Here is a 19620-nt window from a genome sequence, read left to right as displayed (position 1 = left end):
TCTGTTCCTATTTTCCAAGACACCCACATGTTCACAATAAAAAAATGTTATTTTACACATGAAAGATGCTTGATTTGAACTTCATCCTGGCAGCCACATTTTTGATCATTTCATTAAATCTTTGACCGGTGAAAAGCAAAACAAAAAGTTTCTGAAACACTGACAGTCTTATTCATCACTAACCCCTGACCCCCGCCCCTCCCTTTTTTCTGGTTTAATTGTTTACATATTTTTTTGTAAATATCATTTGTATAATTGTACGAGTGTATTATGCAGTGCCCCCATTTTGTATTGTCGTTTCTGTATAAACCATCAATTTTGTAAATAAAACTTGGGAGAACAAAATCTGCTGTTCGAAAACAAAATCTGATCAATTGATCACACATTTAAACTGTTACAGTTGCCATTTCTGTCAGCAAGACTTTCAATCCTCATGCTAATCAAAACAAAGCGAATCCATATGGTAAAAAGCGGTATCATCTTTATTCGTTTTACAGTTTGTCAGTGTGAAGTCTACAGCACGGAGAGCAAACAGGTGAACACACAAGACTTCTGGGACAAAGCGGACCATTTCCATATTCATTCTACCATACAATATCAAATTGCTCAGCACGTTTATCCCTTTCAGAACGCTACTGAAAAAAAAAAATCCCGATTACTCTCATCAACTATAGTCAAGAATGACATGTACCTTACAGGTGCTTCACTGAGTAATGTGATGATCAGGACATTCACTCCAAAATTAAGAGCCCCGAACAACACCCCAAAAACACTTGAAAAGGAGGACAATATCCTACATCATTAAAAAAACAAAAACAAAAAAGAAAAAAAAATCAAAGCATCCCAATATTCCATACAAAGAAAAAGAAAGTAGCTTACATTCTGCACGTTGCACTGAGTTGTAATGGGGCACAGCTATGTGTGTGGCATCAATTCAGAGAACAAGAAAAAGCACTCTACCTACACACATGCATACAAACAGCACAGATATACTCCAGACAAACATACACTTGCACTTCATAAAAAACAAACTCATCCAAAAATAAAGGTCATGTTTATTTTTGTCTGCCAGGATCCACACCGGTGAATATTTTGAGAAATATGAGTGTTGAAAAAAAAAAAAAAACAATACAATTTCAGAGTGTGTGAGATAAGTAGTGGACTACACTCTTAAAAAAATGCAGAACATCTACAATTTATTTTACGTACAGGAATGTTGGACCTCATTTCATTTAAAAAATACAAAAATAAAATTCAAAAAGAAACCCACAATCCAGGATAATAATCTGAGGGGTCTGTGTTGGAGAGGGAGAGAGGGGTAGGGGGTGGCAATCTGAGTCTGCTTCAATCTGAGTCTTCTGGGTTTAGAGGAACTGACCAGAGTACTGCTTCACGCTGAAATATAGAGTGAAAAAAGAAAGAAAATAAATTCGGAGATGCAAAACTAGAATTCAATCAGTGGTTATGAAATACACAAACAGTATATTGAAGCAGTTGGAGGGGTTGCATTTTGGTAAAAACTGGACAGTCAAGTAAACGGGAAAGGAAGTTGACAGAAACAGCAAAATAGAGAGGGGAGAGTATCATAATGGACAGGAGAAGGAGGAGGAGAGAAGGGGTGTGATTAGTCCTGATGTCCGAGCAGGTGCAGCACACTGGGGGGAGGAGAGGAAGGAAGAGGAAGGCAGGGTTAGTTACCATGGTAACACTACACGACTTAAGAGACAGCAGCGTCAGTTTTACAGCTATATTAGTATCTGGGCTCAGTGAGATAGCATCAACGAGGAAGTACTGTATAATATCCGTGTCTATTGGTTGCCAAGGGAGACAGAAGAGGAGGAGCCTGTGCCATTTGGCAGACTGTGATTTGTTGTCGGTTGATCTAACTAAAAACAACAAAATCACTAGTCTTCCATACAGCAGCAGCCAGGGAAGAATCAATCCACTCCCTGCTTCACAGTGAAACGGCTTGGATGGCTAAAGAATTGGACATTCTGGTTGTTTCCTTCTACCAATCATCTATTTGTACAATTATGACAGTTTAAAGAAACATATTTCAATGTACTGACCCCTTTATAGATATTTATCTCAATCAATCCAGAAATGTAAAGCCATGTATAATCATTTTGTTTGTCAATTCATTCACAGCCATTTCATGTAAGAAGAAGGTTTGAACTAGTTACAGGTTGCATGGGAGGAAAGGAAGAGAGTTAGTGAATAGAGAAGACAACAGGAAACATAAATGCATGGCCCAACAAGGAGTGGGTTAACTCAGAACAAGATGAAACATCATGAAAAATATATATTGATAAATGTATATAGATCTATATCCACACAGATTCATTTCCAGTATTAGAAAAAAATAAATAAATGCAGAACTAGTGCAATCACATGAGAGGTAAAGTGGTAAAGACATGAGCATTCTATTAACGGGTCAAATCCTTTCAACCACCTGTCATGGTTCTTTCAGATTGCTTCAAATAAAAAAAAACACTTAAGCACTGCACCAAGTACCAACTTAACGTAGTATTAAGCTTGCCCAACAAATCATGTGTAAGCTCAGAAAGAGTAAACTGCCATGATTTCAGAGAATTTAAAAAAAGGTTCCACTCTGCCAAGGTAAGCTTGTTCACTCACTAAAATCAATGTATGAAGGATTACAAACAATTCACCTGCAACAAAGCAAGGTAGATCATTCAATCCAAATTCCAAATCAAGTACTTGAAAGAATTTCTCAGTTTGATAAAGACCCAGGCAGAGGTGGTGCAAATCACTCCATTTGAGTGGTTATAGTACTTGCCTGTTCTGCAAAAGGAACTGGGCATTCTGGATCTGGTCTTGGGTGCCGCTGATGGTTATGATGCGGTCCTCAGAACCCTCCAGAGGCTCGTCAATCTTAATGGATGCTCCTGACTCATGGCGGATCTGCTTGATCCGCTGTCCTCCTTTACCAATGATAGAGCCAGCCAGCTATAGGCAGGTTATCAGGCAGAAGAAAGAAGGGATTGGGGTAGAGAGAAACACTTAACGCATACATTTGGATCTTGAGTCAAGGCTGTAGCTTTGGCTTCACAAAGATTGAACAACAAGGATGCAAAAAGATGCCCAAAACCATGTAGTGTAGGGTGGGTATGTCGGATGCATAGAAACTCACTTGAAGCCAATTACAAATATTTGAGCTACTTTAGACTATAAATCAGAAAATTAATTGGCTTCTTGGGTGGAAATAGTACTTGCAGAGTTAGCACAAGTACTTCCCCTTTTTTTCTGTTTAATTGACATGATGCCCAAGTGAAGGGGACACTGACTTATTAATCACATCATAAACGCACTGCGCAGCATTTAGTCATCTAGATGATGGGTTATTGCATGTAAAAATAATGACTTCCAACATAACATTTTAAAATGTGACTATATGTTATCATGATTAACAGCTGGCAAGGTGCAATTGACACGAATGCACACATGGTTGTATGACGCTTTCGCTAAAACTGCCTAAATGGGCAGAGTCAGGCAGATTGGTCATCCCTTGGCGTGTTTGTCTACTCACATCTTTAGGGATGGTCACTTGTGTGGTGATGATTGGGCCACCCATGTCATTATAGGAGCCACGTCCACCTGATGACAAAAGGGAGGGTGGAAACAGGGGGGGGGAGAGAAAGGGAGCAGTAGAGGGGAGAAGTGAGCCAAAAAATTTAACATATATATATAAAAATCCATCAGCGTTGTCAAAACACAGAAAGTGCCGTGAAGAACAGGGAAAAGGACAAGCATGTCTCAGCAAACTCTGCTGGCCACACTGATTGATTACAGATACACTAGAGACTCACCAGATGGGTAGTTATCCCAGGAGGAACTATTATCTGACAAAGAAAGGAGGCAAAAGACAGTGAGAGGGCAAGAGCGCAGTGACTCATTTAGACAAGACATATTTCAGACAGATCTGAAAGCAACAAGTCGCTAGACTATTTTGCAGAATACTGAGCTTGCAAATAAATGATTCATTACACTTGTGTTCAATAGGCCTTTGAAAGTGAACTGTAGAATGGTAATGAACATTCCACACCATCTGCAGTTACTATTGTAATGTTAAATATATTTGAAATGTTACTAGTCAATGTGCCAACATTCATTTTGAGCACAGTATTGGCAATTACTGCTATTGAAGACACCATAAGAACTTCTGCTTCCTGCAATTTATATTCCAAGTTCACTTGCTAATCTACATGTACATTCTTAGTTTACACAAGGTCGTATTCCCAGATTTTCATACATAAAAATCCTTGCTTGGTGGTTGTCATTTTGTGACTGTGGTGTCAATACTGTGAAATTAACCTTTAGCCACTGGACACCAAAGTGCAGTGACTGAGTTTGAGGAAAAAAACCCCCATCACTCATGAATGCATGTGCATGCAGAGACTAACACCTACATTAATAGAAATCCATTTAATCCTTCCTAACCCATTTTAATGTCAAGATATAAAGCATATTACTTACCGTATCCACTTCCACCCTACAGCAAAAGAAAAAGATGGAATTATACTCAGCACACATATTTTGCTTCATCCTTCCTCAAATTGTGCAAAAATGTATATATGATTGGAGGAATAAATATATGGATGATGCAGCACACGTTCCATGGAGTAAATCCAACTGAAAGCCACCCAGTTTTCATCCATGAGCCAGACTCCTCCTACCTCCATCCCCCTTTCCTGACTTTACTTGCGTCTCCATCAGCCCCCATTTTCACCTGCTATTCAGTTGCTGCTCTGTCACCAGGGCAACAGGCAATTCAAAAAGCTGTTGCTGAGCAACGGCAGGCAGTATCCTGCCAGCTCTGAGAGCTTGAGAGTGAGCAAGAGCCACAGAGCAAGAGAGAGAGCGAGAGACCTTCCAGTCTGTCAACAAAGACTTATCATTGCCTAGCAACCAGGCATGGCCACCCTCCACCGTCTGTCCCCCCCACCCGACATCCTCTCCTAGCGAGGAAAAAACAGGCTGGCCATGAAACTACACGGTAGAGGGTAATTATGCCCAATTATTATGAGGTGTCTCCGGCTGCGGTGATTATGGTCATTTGATGGGATGGTTTTCTGTGCTAGAATGAGCTTGTGCACAGAGCCAGGGCCTGGGTGTATGCATCCCATTTGTGTAGACATGAGTGGACGGCTTAAGTGATATTGCCCTACTCCATCATTCAACCACAATGGACAAACCATGTTCAGCAGTAAGACCAATCAGCATGCTAGTCTGAGGATGCCCCTAACCAATGAGATACCACAGCCTGAGCTGCATGCGTTTAGCCAAGGGTCACTAACCATGTTATCACCATAGCGATCCGGTCTGCCTCTTCTGTCACTGCTGATGGAGAAGGGAGAAGAGAAAGGGGAACAACAGCGAGGGGGATGGAGGGAGAAGGATCAAACATTGTGCTTAGAATAAGATGCCTGACAGTATTCCAAAGAGAATTTTTAGTCTGGGTCAAACTGCATACACACTGAGCATTATTACAGTATAAACACTTCCTTTCAGCCTTCCACCCACACAGTAACAGCTCTGACAGTGTTATGTTGAGAAGAGTGACAGGTGGTGGCGATGAGAGCCTAGGGCTGTTGCTTTTCCACCAAACCTGAACTCATATGAAAGGTGTTAGCAGGAGAAATATATGTGAACTTATTTGATAACCCTGCAATTCCAATAGAGCTTCTGTTTGACTGTAGCCATTACACAATTTGACATTTTCCCTCACCACTTTTGACTGGTATATTTCCCTCATGGCAGCCATTTTGCATCCCATTTGACTGGCTTTTATTAAATTGAGACTTCAACATAACACAACTGAAAGCAAATAATGAGTACAATGTGTCCAACTCTGGAATAATTGAGTCGGATAGAGGGATTTATTAAATGACTGCCACTAAATTAACGAAGTGTTAGAATGCCTATTTTCAAGTTATCTTTTCAATCACCATATATGAAAAAGTTAATATTAACATCAAAACAAGGATTATTTTGTTTAAAAAAAATAAGGGAATTAAGAGGGCACAAACATTTTTGATCGTTTTTGTTTTTACGTTAGGCATATCACACAACGAAGCTAAAAGAAAAAAAAAAGATCAAAATGAAATGAATTTGATAAACAAGAGGGAGATGAGAGTCACCTAGTTAGAGGCATTTCCACACATGTTGAACAGGGTGCAGTATCAGAAGAGGTTAGCGTTAAATGTCTCGACGATCACAATGAGTATGACTGATAGGACATACAGTATTTGAGAAATGTCTGTCGTTTCTACATTTTATAAAGCAAGACTTTTATGAATACATGTTAAATGACCCTTTCAGATCCAGTGTTATAGACCTTTTCATATTTATATAAACTGGTGTAATCTCAGAAAAATACTAAATTTTTTAACGAATGGGCTGCAAAAAAGTCTCCAAAAGAGAAACTAACTTAAAACATCTTGGTCAACTAAACAAGACTCTGCTGACAGAACTATCTCACTATACAACAGTTTTCATTACCTTTCCACCACAACTCTTGCTGGAGGAGGATTAGTTGGTAAAACAAACACTGGTGTTAACAAGTTACAAGGGTAAGTTTCAAGGCAAACAATTACAGCTTCATCGGAAAGTACATTACTTATTTTTCAAAGCTGTGGAATTCTCTGGAAGCCGCCACAAAAAATGTCAGATTACCGAGCCTATACTAAAGAATTGGCTCTCAGACTCCCAGCAATGTCTACCACCTGGCAGCAGAAAGTTCTGACAAACAGTTTAACTTGCAACACTGGCAAGCTGGCACGTGTACCAGTTCATAAAGGCGACGATTCAAAGTCAAATTAAATCATTTGAGTCACAATCTTACAGTATCTAGAGACTTTTTAGACGTTACCTATATGGAAAGTTGAAAAAAGTTCTACAGATTCTCCCCAAAGAGAAAAAAAACATGGCTACCCTCTTAATATATATCCATTTACACACTGAAGTGAGTCCTATTAAACAACATTACATCAGTGATAAAGTCAAGACCAGTGACCAGAGAATGAAAATAAAACTAAACAAGTTGACTCCAGAGCAATGAAAATTAGTTGGAGGAACTACATGGAAGTGGACAATTGATGTCAAGGCCATTGCAGCATTATTTCTCTTAAATGTTTAAAAAAAATCATCTAGCCCCTGAATAGGGTTTGGGGAAATTACTGACAAAATGGATAGATTACACAGGTCTACGGGCCGTACTGTTCTTCTCAAGGTCCCTTGAAAGGACAGCAGATAAATAAAAGGTGGTTGGGGTTAGGCTAAGGGACTTTGCAACTCAGGCAAGAGACTTATGTGGGAGAGCAATGGAGGCTTGCAATGCAGGCATTAAAATTAAATCGCAGGATACACTGGAGGAGACAGGTTTACAAAAAGAACAGAATAATTTTCCATGAACTGTGAGAGGTGGTGGTAACAGGCATACATACCAGCATCGTTGACAGAATGGGGGTGGGAAATGTGGGGATTGAAGGGATACCTCACCATTATGATTTCTCTCATTTGTCTTGGTAAGGCATAGGAAAAAAATTCAGCATTTTTGAATGCCTTATTAAAATTTCTCATTGAGACCAAGAGCTAACAAGTCAGGCTGAATGTAGCATAACCCTTTGGTTTCAATAAGGAATGTTAACAATGCTAATGAGCAGCTTTTCAATGAAGTATTATTAAGAACCCCCACCACGATGGTTTATGGGGCGCAAGGAAGCTATGAATTACCATAGAATCAATTTGGAAATGTCAGGTATCCCAGGAAAGAAAGTACATTAAGCTACAAATCCAACTAAAGGAACAGGGGAAACTGGGGGCAGAAACTTACTTTGACCTGTCATCTGAGCCGCGGTACGAGTCATAGTAACGGTCATCTCTGTGGGCAAGGTGGAGATGGGGACACACACACACACACACACACACACACACACACACACACACACACACACACACACACACACACACACACATTTGAGCACAAAACACTTGATGGAATGGAATCACAAATGACTACCTCCTCCATACATGGAATATCAATATGATTTTTCCACAAGCACGCATAGTATGACATTGGACTACATGCAAAGTATTGGCACCATTCTTCATACAAATAAAAGGAAAACAAAAGATCCAAACATGTTTACAATGCTTTTAAGCAGATGGAACAGGGGCTATACATTTGGGACATGATTGGAACAGTTTATAAGAATGGGTTGTATTAGAAACACAAAGCCCATAAAAAGAAATCGGTTTTGTCTCAAATGCTTAGAAATTAAAAGTTATTACACAGTAAGTGGGATCGTATAGATATTTGGGACCAAAACAGCCAAAATAAACAAAACGATGCTTACTCTATTAATTTCATTAGAGATGAGTTAGGAGTAACATTATCTGGTTGTACACTCGTCATTAAAAAAAGAAAGAAAAAAGAAAAAAGTAAAGATAGGAGAAAAAACAAAACCAAAACAAAATTATGCAACCAAATGAAATCTTCCATAACTATTAACACCAAATGAATACTTAATTATCAATACATGATAATGCTTAGGGGGAGGGCTCTATGCAAATGAGCAACAGTGAGTGGAATCGACGACACTTTCAGAGGAAAAGCTAAGGGGGAGCGACAACAATAGATTGAAGACTACATGTATGCATGTCTCTCTTACCCTCCTCTATGTGGAGGTCCCAGAGGCATGTTGCGTCCACGGCCACCAGCCCTGCCTCCCCTCCCAGGGTGGGATGGAGGAGGTCCCCTGCGGGGACTCATCTCATCGTAGTCCCGACGGGAGGGGGGCATGGGGCCCCGTCCCCCCCTACCAGAGGGCATGCGGTCAAAACCACGGTCCCCTCCAACTCTACCCCCACGCATAGGGAACCCTCCCATAGGCCTGCGGCTGCCCCCTCTCTCCTCGAACATCATGGTAAAACCACCGTAGTCATAGGTTTCATCATAGAAGTTAGGGTCGTAAGGTTGGGCACGGCCCTTAATGGGTGCCTGATGGAGGACATTGTGACACACTGAGACTCAAAACAATTTCATAGTTTAGACATTGAAATGAAATTCATCAATAATACTTACATATACTTTTACAGGTTCATGAAGAATTATTAGAACCTTTAACCCCCCAATCAACATCCAAGTCAAAACTGACAGAAAACATGATTTACCTCAGAAATTAGTTCTAGCATTGTCTTGATGCACTCAACTACCCTCTCAGATTTCCCCCCCACAAGCACCACCCGGTCTGTTGACTGAGGACAGCACTCCTGGAACAGCTTGATGCTGGTCTGAGTATTCTGGAAACAGAGGAACACAGGCAGGGGATCATTACATTGACACAATGAGATATTTGATGGGAATGACATTCCACATTTTAGTGTAGAGAATTACAAGACACAAACATCTGAGTAAAAGGAATTTCAAAACCAATGACCAAAATAAATAAATAAAATAAAACAAAAAAATATGAAATGGAAGATGAGGAAAATCTCTCAGTGGGTTCAATCCAGCAAGTCTACATTTATCAACTGAAAATATTCAGTGTGAAATCAAACTTTCATTTTTATTATATTGTTATTTTAAAATTAAATTGCATATTTTGTTCTTTGTAAAATGCAATGAAACATGCTTTATATTAGGTCAAAATGCACAGATAAAGAAGGCAATGAATAATAATTAAAAAAAAGATGGCTGAAGCAAGAGATAACAGGCAATATCATCTAAATTAGCATGAATTTGTCATAGTTGGTGACATTGACAACTGATTTAATTTGCAAGTGTCCTGACCCCATCTAGGGTATCTTAACATACCTCTCGAAGCTCCTTGATCTTTGCTCCCTTCACCCCAATGATAGAGCCAGCCAGGCTTTGGTGTATCAGTAGACGCAGCTCACAGTCAAAGTCCATCCCATTATACTGTTGGTACTGCAGTGTCAATGTATTATTATCACAGTATAAAGGACTTGTGAACAAATGTGTCCAAAGACCATCACAAAATGTTTTTAGACTGAAACATATTGCTCAGAAATTGCGCACAAAGTGAGCTAAAATTCTCACCTCCTCCAAGGTTGGGATAATCTTCAGCAGGATCTCTCCGACTGTTTCGATGTCGGCACTAATGCTCAGGATGCTTCACATCACAGGCACCAATCACAAGGCAGAGTAGAGCCACAAGGAGCCAGCAGAGCAACAGCAAGGAAACCAATCAGGTGGTTCCATCCCAAGAGAGGAGGATAAAATATTTCAGATCAAGGAATTCAGCACTTACCCAAAAGAGTAGAGTGTTATTAATAGAGGAGGAACCGAACCCCTTTTTCTCCATTCACTGCTGAGACTAACCAGGCTATGAGCAAGTGAAGTCAAATTTATGAACCTATCATGAAAGTCTTGGGGGCAATGGTAATCCCACACTTACACTTACAGGTGACTACTCATAAAACGGGGAAAGAAAAAAAGAAAAAGGTCAGTTGTAGGAGAAAGGCAAAAGAAAAAAAAACGAATCAAGGGAACCCAAAGGAAAAATGATTTTTTTGGTGACCATTGGAGGGCAAGGCAGGGAGAAGGGAGGACTTTCAAAAAGATTTGGGGAATACCCTGGCAGGGGCCAAAGAGTTTTAAAAACGCTATAGTCAAACAGGGGTGGATGCACACTACAATGATTTTGGCCAGATTTCACTGTAACCAGGCTACCCAACTCAAGACCACGGTATGAATTCCTGGTTTAGATCTGGTTTCTTCACTAGAGGCCTTCTCAAAGCACCATTCCCTTAAATATTTGACTGGGACAGCATTACTGGTACTTAATATGGCCTAGTTAATATTTTCAATCTTGTTGTTTGCATCCACTTCAATGTACATAGTAACAAATGGGCAAAACAAAGAAGATGGGTATTGTAACAACCGAGAATCAGAAAAAAATAAACCTGATGAACACCCTAATTAAGAGAACTACAAAACAGTTTATAGATGGGAGAGGAATGGTAGACAGCTGAGTGAGATTAACAAAGCAGGGTATGCCATGGAAAACCAAGTGTTCCACCACTGAACTCAATGGTTTACAAGGGAAAACGAGAGGGTACCAACACAAGACAATGAGGTGGTGAGAGAGATCTTATACTTGAAATAGCTCCAACAGTCAATGACCAAGCTCAGATGATGCAGAATACAGGAGAGGAATAACACAAACACACACACACACACACACACTTAAATCTTAGCTTTTTTTCTCGCAACCAGAGTATATGGGTAGTTTTTGTCTGGCAAAATGATGATGGCATCACAAGTTAAAGAGTGAAATGGGGTAATAAGCACATGAGGGGACTGACAAAACAAGTCATTCAAACCACAACAAAAATAAAAAAACACCAGCATATCCATTCTAAGAGGGGGAGGGAGGTGAGGGACGCAGAAGAACAGATAATCATTGAAAATAAGATAAAACAGACATTGAAACGCTGGCACAGTAACAGATTATTGAGTAGATTTATACAGACTGAAATATTCAGGAAACCCCAACAACACTTGCATATGGCTCAATGCTGATGTGACTTAAAAATTGAGGCATTAAAAGGATGATGACATGGCTTTTACAGGATCAAGAGGCAGATTTGGACAATGAAGAAGGCATTTTGCTTTAGAATAAAATACTGAGTACAGGTAGATTAAAATACAGTGACTTGACAGAGGCAGGATGACTATTATTTATCTTTGCTTGTTTGTCCTGTTGTCAGGCAGTGAGAGGGAGGAGCTTAGGGACATACCGCTCAGGCCCACTGCTGTCTGGGACTGACACACTGGCATTGTACTGGGCGTGGCATGGGCAGGGGCCAGGGCCATTCGAGCACACAGATGTCAATCAAGTAAGGCGCCCGTTTAGGGACAGGGCACGATTATGGGCGGGGCCAACCGGGGTGTCAGGTGGGCGGGCGCAGGAGGGGCCATCCAGAACATGGGCAACAGAGGAGGAAGTGGGCAAAAAAGTCAACAGTAAAATAATAAACAAGGGAGAGGGAAGAGGGAGGGAGGGGAAGAGGAATACATTTTTAATATACAGGCTCTACACTGGTCAAATGTGACTTCATGTGTTTTCTCTCAGAGGTTGGTTTGTCAAAGAGAGAAGAGTAGAGGGTGAGATTAGAAAAATTGGTGATGGCAAATTGTGATTTAGATGTAAAAATGTTGGGGGTAGGGAAAGAGGGACAATGAAAGTGTGATAGTTGAGGTAAGAGAGGGAAAAGAGAAAAAAATGTGCGGCGGGGTAGAAAGAGAGAGAGGTTATGACATTGAGTGACTTGAGAATTGGCCAGGTTGCTCAAACATTTCTAAAAGAACAACAAATGGCATTTGGCCCAAAAAGTGACCTCATCTATAGTGCAACATGCCCATTCTTGAATTAACAGGGGCATTAGTATGGCATAAACCAAATCGTGATATGAAATAATTATCATTACTCAAAGGGAAATGGACATCTGTGCCTAGTGCCAGTCTACCTGAAACAATCAGATGTTCATGTGAGACGGAAAAGAAAGAACAAGCCCAGATGGTTCATCAGGCGTTCTCATGAGCACTAAACTAATATCAACACTATCAGCAAGCCAAAAGACCTTCTGTTTACACAGTTCAAGAGACTCAAGAAATGTACTAATTTTACAGTTAGCCAGTATCAATGTACTACACAAGATAACGGTCATATGGGATTTGCTGGTAGATGATGGCTGGCTGAACACCAGCTGGATGGAGGAGGTGGAAAAAAAAACAAACAAAAAAAAAACCAACAAAACAAATGGAAAGAATAGATGTACTCACATCTGTTCGGAGGGCTTTGATGTTTTTGCCACCCTTCCCAATCACAGCTCCCGCATTCTGAAGGCAAATAAGGGAAGAGGAAGTGAACACAGTCTATGAAAATTTACATCACAGATCAGACAAATAAAGCAGGCATGACTAATTCAACTTCAAGATGCAAGTAATGCTTTTTGAAGATTGAATAGATAATTAAATCTGACAAAACTACAACACAGGATAAAAGGATACAAATAGCCTAACAGTATGGGGCGACTGAAGATTTTAAATTGGCAGGTGTCATTGGGAGGAGGATGTAATGAGCCAAGAAAAGGGAAATCAGAATATAAATAGATTTATAAAAATGACACCTGAATTTGAATGAATGACAGGAGTAAAAAAATATACTGGATGAAAGGAATCCTGATTTACTTTGCTCTGCAAGAGAATTCGAAGCTCCACCATCTCGTCGGAGTTCCTGGAGCGCTTGAATGATTTCTGCTCGTCTGTGTCCTCAGCAGGGCGCTTACCTGGTATAAATAGATACACATAATTAACACACAAAACCTCCGAAAACACACCCTTCCAAGAGATTTGTACAAACCCTTAAAAAGAAACAGATGAACTGCTAGAACTAAAGAAATATGGCTGAAGATAAAATAAGTTCGTTTTAACAGTATAACTCGCTATAAAAGCAATATTTTTCAAATATTGCTATCACTCAATTAGTTAATTTTACATGGCATGCGTAAATTAATAGAGAGGACCAATTTTACGCGGATTATACAGCCACAACTCCAAGCGTTGAGCACAAACAAGCAGCCTGTAACTGTTGCAGTGGTATCAACATCTCCACCTGACAGGAATGCAAAGTGCCAAGGTCTTCACGCAGAACTGTGAATTTAATAGTGAGGCTGTGAATAAAAACCCGCTACTGCTGTCCTTTTATTGATGTTAACACAAAAGATTTTTTATTGATTGATCAATTTCTAACATACTAGCTCTCTGATTTGCGTTAGATAATGCATTTTAATAAACAGGATAGCATACAGGGTTGGGAATCTTTTAAATGGTATCATAAAATATACTCATGGCATACCGTTTGTCTCTGTGTTACTGAACGAGGTCTCTTCTTGTTGTTCAATTTCTGTCTCCATCGTCGGCTGACAGCGGGCAGGGTAGGGCGGGCACCTTGGTCCAAGGAACAAGCAGCAGCAGGGAGAGTGGAGCAAGAAACTGGGTCCAATAAGCAGTAGTAGATGGTCAGCATTGCCAAAAACATGAGGGGGGAGGAGTATAGAGCAAAGAGAATGGAATTAAGTGAACAGCGGAGAGGACAGAGAGAGAAGACTAGACTGATGAGAGAGCTGAAACTCACCGATATTTATTGTAAGCACAAGGGTGTGATGATGGGCGGAACTAAAAACGCAAGGACCAAACAGAGGCTGCAACCTGTCGCGGGAACAGCAGTTGTAATGTTAGTGTACACTAGGAAATTGACGGGGAAAACGACAAAGGTCGTTTTTTCCCTCCCCTCATGGCTCCACTTGCATCAGAGGGAAAATGAAATGGTTCTCGGGTCTGACCTGAAACTCGTGACATTCGAATTTCTAACAATTTCTCCGAGTATTTTAACACACAAAGAAAATTCACCAACAGAGGAGGGTGGGGAAATAAAATGTAAAAGGACACACTCGCATAACGTGCGGTTCCAAGAGACAGTGGGACATTATCCCATCGAGACAGACTGGCAGAGGCCCAAGTCTCACCCGATACTTGCTTATGCGTGATCGGGGAGATTAAAATCACTTCTGTTCATTCGGCTAGGACATGATAGGTGGATCAATTTTTGTAGTCGTTTATATAACGTTAACAGTGCTATCTACACCCCCACAAAGCCTGGGTAGCGGATTGGAAACGCTAACCTGACCACCCTAATTTGTTAGCTAGGATGAGGCAGTGTGTAAGGTTCGTCGAGTAGTTTATAGTTTACCGCTTGATTATAGCAGTTGGTCTCACACGTGGACTTTTCAAAGACACAAGTGCTAAATGGTGTTATTTTCAATCAAGCTGAGCTCAATATCCAAATAGAATAAGCGTCCAATTTTTACCACAAAGACAGGGCCCTTAGCGTTCAAGCTAACTTAGGCGCTAACGCTAGCTAATTTCGCCATATTGCAATCCCAACGACAAGGAAACGATAGAGCTACTATAATCAAGTAAGCTAATAAGTTAACCTTCGGAAACTGAAAAATGTCTTGGCAAATGTGTGCACTTTCATTACCCTTGCAAAGTCAACTGAACAACGCAAGTACGTTTATAGGTGAAGCAAATATCACGTTAAAAGCCCAAACCTGCGATCACGCAAAGCTTCGCCTGCTCCGCTTCCTTCACTGCCCAAAGCAGAAAACGTTCACGAGACAAGGGCGCTTTGACTGGTGGAAGAGAGAATTGTCAAACAACCGAGCTGGCTATTGGGTAGAATATAAATCAATCAATCGCAAAAGGCGGTTCAAGATCCCGCCTTCTACTAGTTAGGTTGAACTGTGTCAATGGTGCTGGCCAGCCTCCTTTTTTATCTGTAGGTGAACGCAGTTTCAGTCAAAATCATCGAAGGTAATATTTATCAGTATCACTTTGATAGCTTGTAAAGGAACATGGCATGTTTATGAAGTGTTGTATAAGGTTGTCAAATAATCTGCAGAGACAAATTCTGAATGAACAATAACACTACTAAGTTAGCATTAGTGGGTTATCGCACCTCCTCGACTTTGGCGCGCTGGTTGGTTCCCTTTGCACTGTTTATACATCCACTGTAGACAGCTTACACCGAGGATGCAATATGACAGAGAGAATGAGTTCATTGAAACTCTATTTTTGTAATAACATATTTGTAAAGCTAGATATGACCAGGTAAAGCCTTTGACTTGTCAGCGCCGCTAGCTCTCGTTAGCCTTCTCTTTCCTCTGTAAAGTTCTTAGATGTCACCGGCTGCTCAGACATATTGGTTAACTGTTCCTCTGGTCTTTGTATGATCATGTCCAAGCCCACAAAATGCTGGGTGCCAGGACACGAATTGAAAGTAGCGTAGTATTTAACCACGTAAAAGTTATGCTGTCATTAGATAAAGTTGATTTGTCCGTAGACGTTTTTTTTTATAAGAGCTTAAAGTTTGATAGTTGCTTGTCTTTTCAAAGTTCTCAAAATTCTTTTAAGAGAAAAAAACTTTACTTTTCACACTTTTAAATGGAAATTGATTATTCTATAAATAAATGAAAGTGTTCATAACTCATCTATGCAATGGTACTAAAACTGCCACTGCGTAAGAGATCACCGCAAGTTCAATCAGTTCCTTAACTGGATTACTGAGCATGTATAAAGACAACCTGTTAGAAACTAATGGGCGTTGATAAACGCCAGTGAGTAACCATTAGGGAGCAGCAGCTACATGAGATTCAACCATATTAAGTTGGTCAAAGAAAGTTGAATCAGTTCATCTGGACGCAACGTTTATTAACAGATACGTTTCATCACTCATCTAAGTGACCTCTTCAATCTAAACTACTACTACTACTACTACTACTACTACTACTCACTACTGCATAGTGAGCCTATGCAGATATTCTTGGCTCACTCTTTTATATTGATTGGCATTGTGTCTAGATGTCTCCCATCACGAGGTGCAATGAAAAATACAGATTACGCTTCATTAGAAAATAAGATTCTCAAATGGTTTTTCATCAGGTATCAGCTTTTACTTTATTGTGTGCTTCTATACACCCTATACATTGCTTTTGTGCTCTGCCTGTTGACACCTATGTCCTATCGACTTGAACCTAGGTTTTGGGTTTTTTTTTCACTTACTTGCATTGTTGTCTCCTAACTAGGTCCTTGGTTGTGTTGTATTAACTCTGAGATGTACGTCGCTTTGGATAAAAGTGTCTGCTAAATTAAATTGTAGCATTGTAATTGCACTTCCGGCTGCTCCCGTTAGGGGTCGCCAAAGCGGATCATCCGTTTCCATCTCTTCCTTTCCTCTGCATCTTCCTCTGTCACGCCAGCCACCTGCATGTCCTCTCTCACTACATCGATAAACCTCCTCTTTGGCTTTCCTCCTCCTTGGCAGCTCCATATTCAGCATCCTTCTCCCAATATACGCAGCATCTCTGCTCTGCACATGTCCAAACCATCTCAATCTTGCCTCTTGCTTTGTCTGTAAACCATCCAACCTGAGCTGTCCCTCTAATATACTTGTTCCTAATCCTGTCCTTCTTTGTCATTCCCAATGAAGATCTTAGCATCTTCAACTCTGCCACCTCCAGCTCCACCTCCTGTCTTTTCATCAGTGCCATTTTCTCCAAACCATGTAACATAGCTGGTCTCACTACCACCTTGTAAACCTTCCTTTTAACTCTTGCTGGTACCCTTCTGTCGCAGATCACTCCTGACACTCTTCTCCGCCCACTCCACCCTGCCTACACTCTCTTCTTCACCTCTCTTACCCACTTCCCATTACTTTGAATAGTAGGCCCGAAGGATTTAAACTTTACTACTTGCATCCTCACCATTTTACTATCCTCCATCTTGTTCACGCATATGTATTCCATCTTGCTCCTACTGACTTTAATTCCTCTTCTCTCCAGTGCATACCTCCACTTTTCCAGGCTCTTCTCAGCCTTAACCCTACTCTTGTTACAGATCACAATGTCATCCATGAACATCATAGCCCACAGAAACTCCTGGCTGATCTCGTCCGTCAACCTGTCCATCACCATTGCAAATAACAAAGGGCTCAGAGCTGATGCTTGATGTAATCCCACCTCCACCTTGAACCCATCTGTCATTCCAACTGCACACCTCACCACTCACCTCGCTTCCCTCATACATATTCTGCACCACTCCTACATACTTCTGTGCCACTCCTGACTTCCTCATACAATACCACACCTCCTCTCTCGGCACCCTGTCATATGCTTTTTCTGAATCCACAAAAACGCAGTGCAACTCTTTCTGACCTTCTCTATACTTCTCCATCAACACTCTCAAAGCAAATATCACATCTGTAGTGCTCTTTCATGGCATGAAACCATACTGCTGCTTGCTAATCGTCACCTGTCCTGTTAACCTAGCTTCCACTACTCTTTCCCATATCTTCATGCTGTGGCTGATCAACTTTATACCTCTGTAGTTGCTACAGCTCAGTACATCACCCTTATTCTTGAAAATCGGTACCACTACACTTCTCCACTCCTCAGGCATGCTCTCACTTTCCAAGATTGTGTTAAACAATCTAGTTAACAACGCCACTGCCATCTCTCCTAAACAACTCCACGCCTCCAAATGTACATCATCTGGACCAACCACCTTTCTACTCTTCATCCTCTTCATCACTGCCCTCACTTCCTCCTTGCTAATCCCCCTTATTTCCTGATTCACGATCCCCACATCATCCAACCTTGTCTCTCTCTCATTTTCTTCATTCATTAGCCCCACAAAGTACTCCTTCCACCTTCTCAACACACTCTCCTCACTTGTCAGCACATTTCCATCGCTATCCTTGATCACCCTAACCTGCTGCACGTCCTTCCCAGCTCAGTCCCTCTCTCTAGCCAATCAATACAAGCCCTTTTCTCCTTCCTTAGTGTCTGACCTCTCATAGAACTCACCATACGCCTTTTCTTTTGCCTTTACCACCTCTCTTCGATTTACGTTGCATGTCCTTGTATTCCGGTCTACTTTCTTCATTTCTCTAACTATCCCACTTCTTCGTTGCCAACCTCTTCCTCTGTATACTTTGCTGTACTTCCTTATTCCACCACCAAGTCTCCTTGTCTTCCTTCCTCTGTCCAGATGATACACCAAGTAAATTCCTAGCTGTCTCCCTCACTATTTCTGCAGTGCTTGCCCAGCCATCCGGCAACTTTTCACTACCACCCAGTGGCTCTCTTAACTCCTCCCTGAACGCCACACAAGTCTTCGTTCTTCAACTTCCACCATTTGATCCTTGGGTTTGCCTTCACTCGCTTCCTCTTCTTGGTCTCCAAAGTCATCCTACAGACCACCATCCATGGCTGCCTAGCTACGTTCTCCCCTGTCACCGCCTTGCAGTCTCCAATCCCTTTCAGATTGCACCTTCTACATACAATATAGTCCACTTGTGTGTACTTTCCTCCACTCTTGTATGTCATCCTGTGCACCTCCCTCTTCTTGAAATGTGTATTCACCACAGCCATTTCCATCCTTTTTGCAAAATCCACTACCGTCTGTCCTCCCACATTCCTATCCTTGACACCATACCTACCCATCACCTCTGTTTCCTTCACCAACATGCCCATTGAAGTCCGCTCCAGTCACCACTCTCTCTTCCTTGGGACACTCTCCACCACTTCATCCAACTCACTCAATAATTCTTCTTTCACTTCCCTCTCACACCCAACTTAGGGGACATATGTGCTGATAATGTTCATCAACACACTTTTGATTTCCAGCTTCATACTCATCACTCTGTCTGACACTCTCTTCACCTCTAGCACACTTTTGACATACTCTTCTTTCAGAATTACCCCTATCCCATTTCTCCTCCCATTCACACCATGGTAGAAGAGTTTGAACCCTCCTCCGATGTTCCTGGCCTTACGGCCCTTTCACCTGGTCTCTTGCACACAGTGTACCTACCTTCCTTCTCTCCATTATTTCAGCCAGCTCGCTCCCTTTACCAGTCATAGTGCCAACATTCCAAGTTCTGACTCTCATCTCCACACTCTTACCCTTCCTCCTTTCCCACTGCCTCTACACATGCCTTCCCCCTCTCC

At 41.2% G+C, this 19620-nt stretch overlaps 1 protein-coding gene across 2 annotated transcripts; it reads right to left on the bottom strand.

The window, feature by feature from the left end:
* Positions 1–218: 218 nt before the first annotated feature.
* hnrnpk (heterogeneous nuclear ribonucleoprotein K) lies at positions 219–15222 on the bottom strand. Of its 2 annotated transcripts, none has more exons than XM_056273981.1 (17): positions 15163–15222; positions 14187–14260; positions 13908–14044; positions 13241–13338; positions 12833–12889; positions 11788–11831; positions 10085–10157; positions 9839–9952; positions 9196–9324; positions 8694–9022; positions 7856–7903; positions 5319–5361; positions 4498–4513; positions 3831–3863; positions 3551–3618; positions 2801–2970; positions 219–1395 (listed from the first exon to the last, which is right to left on the bottom strand). In XM_056273981.1, the coding sequence occupies exons 3-17, from the start codon at positions 13963–13965 to the stop codon at positions 1365–1367; spliced, it is 1311 nt and encodes a 436-aa protein (XP_056129956.1). In that variant the 5' UTR covers positions 13966–14044; positions 14187–14260; positions 15163–15222; the 3' UTR covers positions 219–1364. The 2 variants fall into 2 exon arrangements, with proteins under 2 accessions (XP_056129956.1, XP_056129965.1); XM_056273990.1 differs by having other exon boundaries at positions 5319–5358.
* Positions 15223–19620: the final 4398 nt, after the last annotated feature.

The sequence above is a fragment of the Lampris incognitus genome, chromosome 1 (genome assembly GCF_029633865.1).
Source record: "Lampris incognitus isolate fLamInc1 chromosome 1, fLamInc1.hap2, whole genome shotgun sequence".
In the NCBI taxonomy this organism is placed as follows: Eukaryota; Metazoa; Chordata; class Actinopteri; order Lampriformes; family Lampridae; genus Lampris; species Lampris incognitus.
The sequence above is the reverse complement of the archived record's forward strand: the minus strand, read 5'-3'. Positions and strand labels throughout refer to the sequence as shown.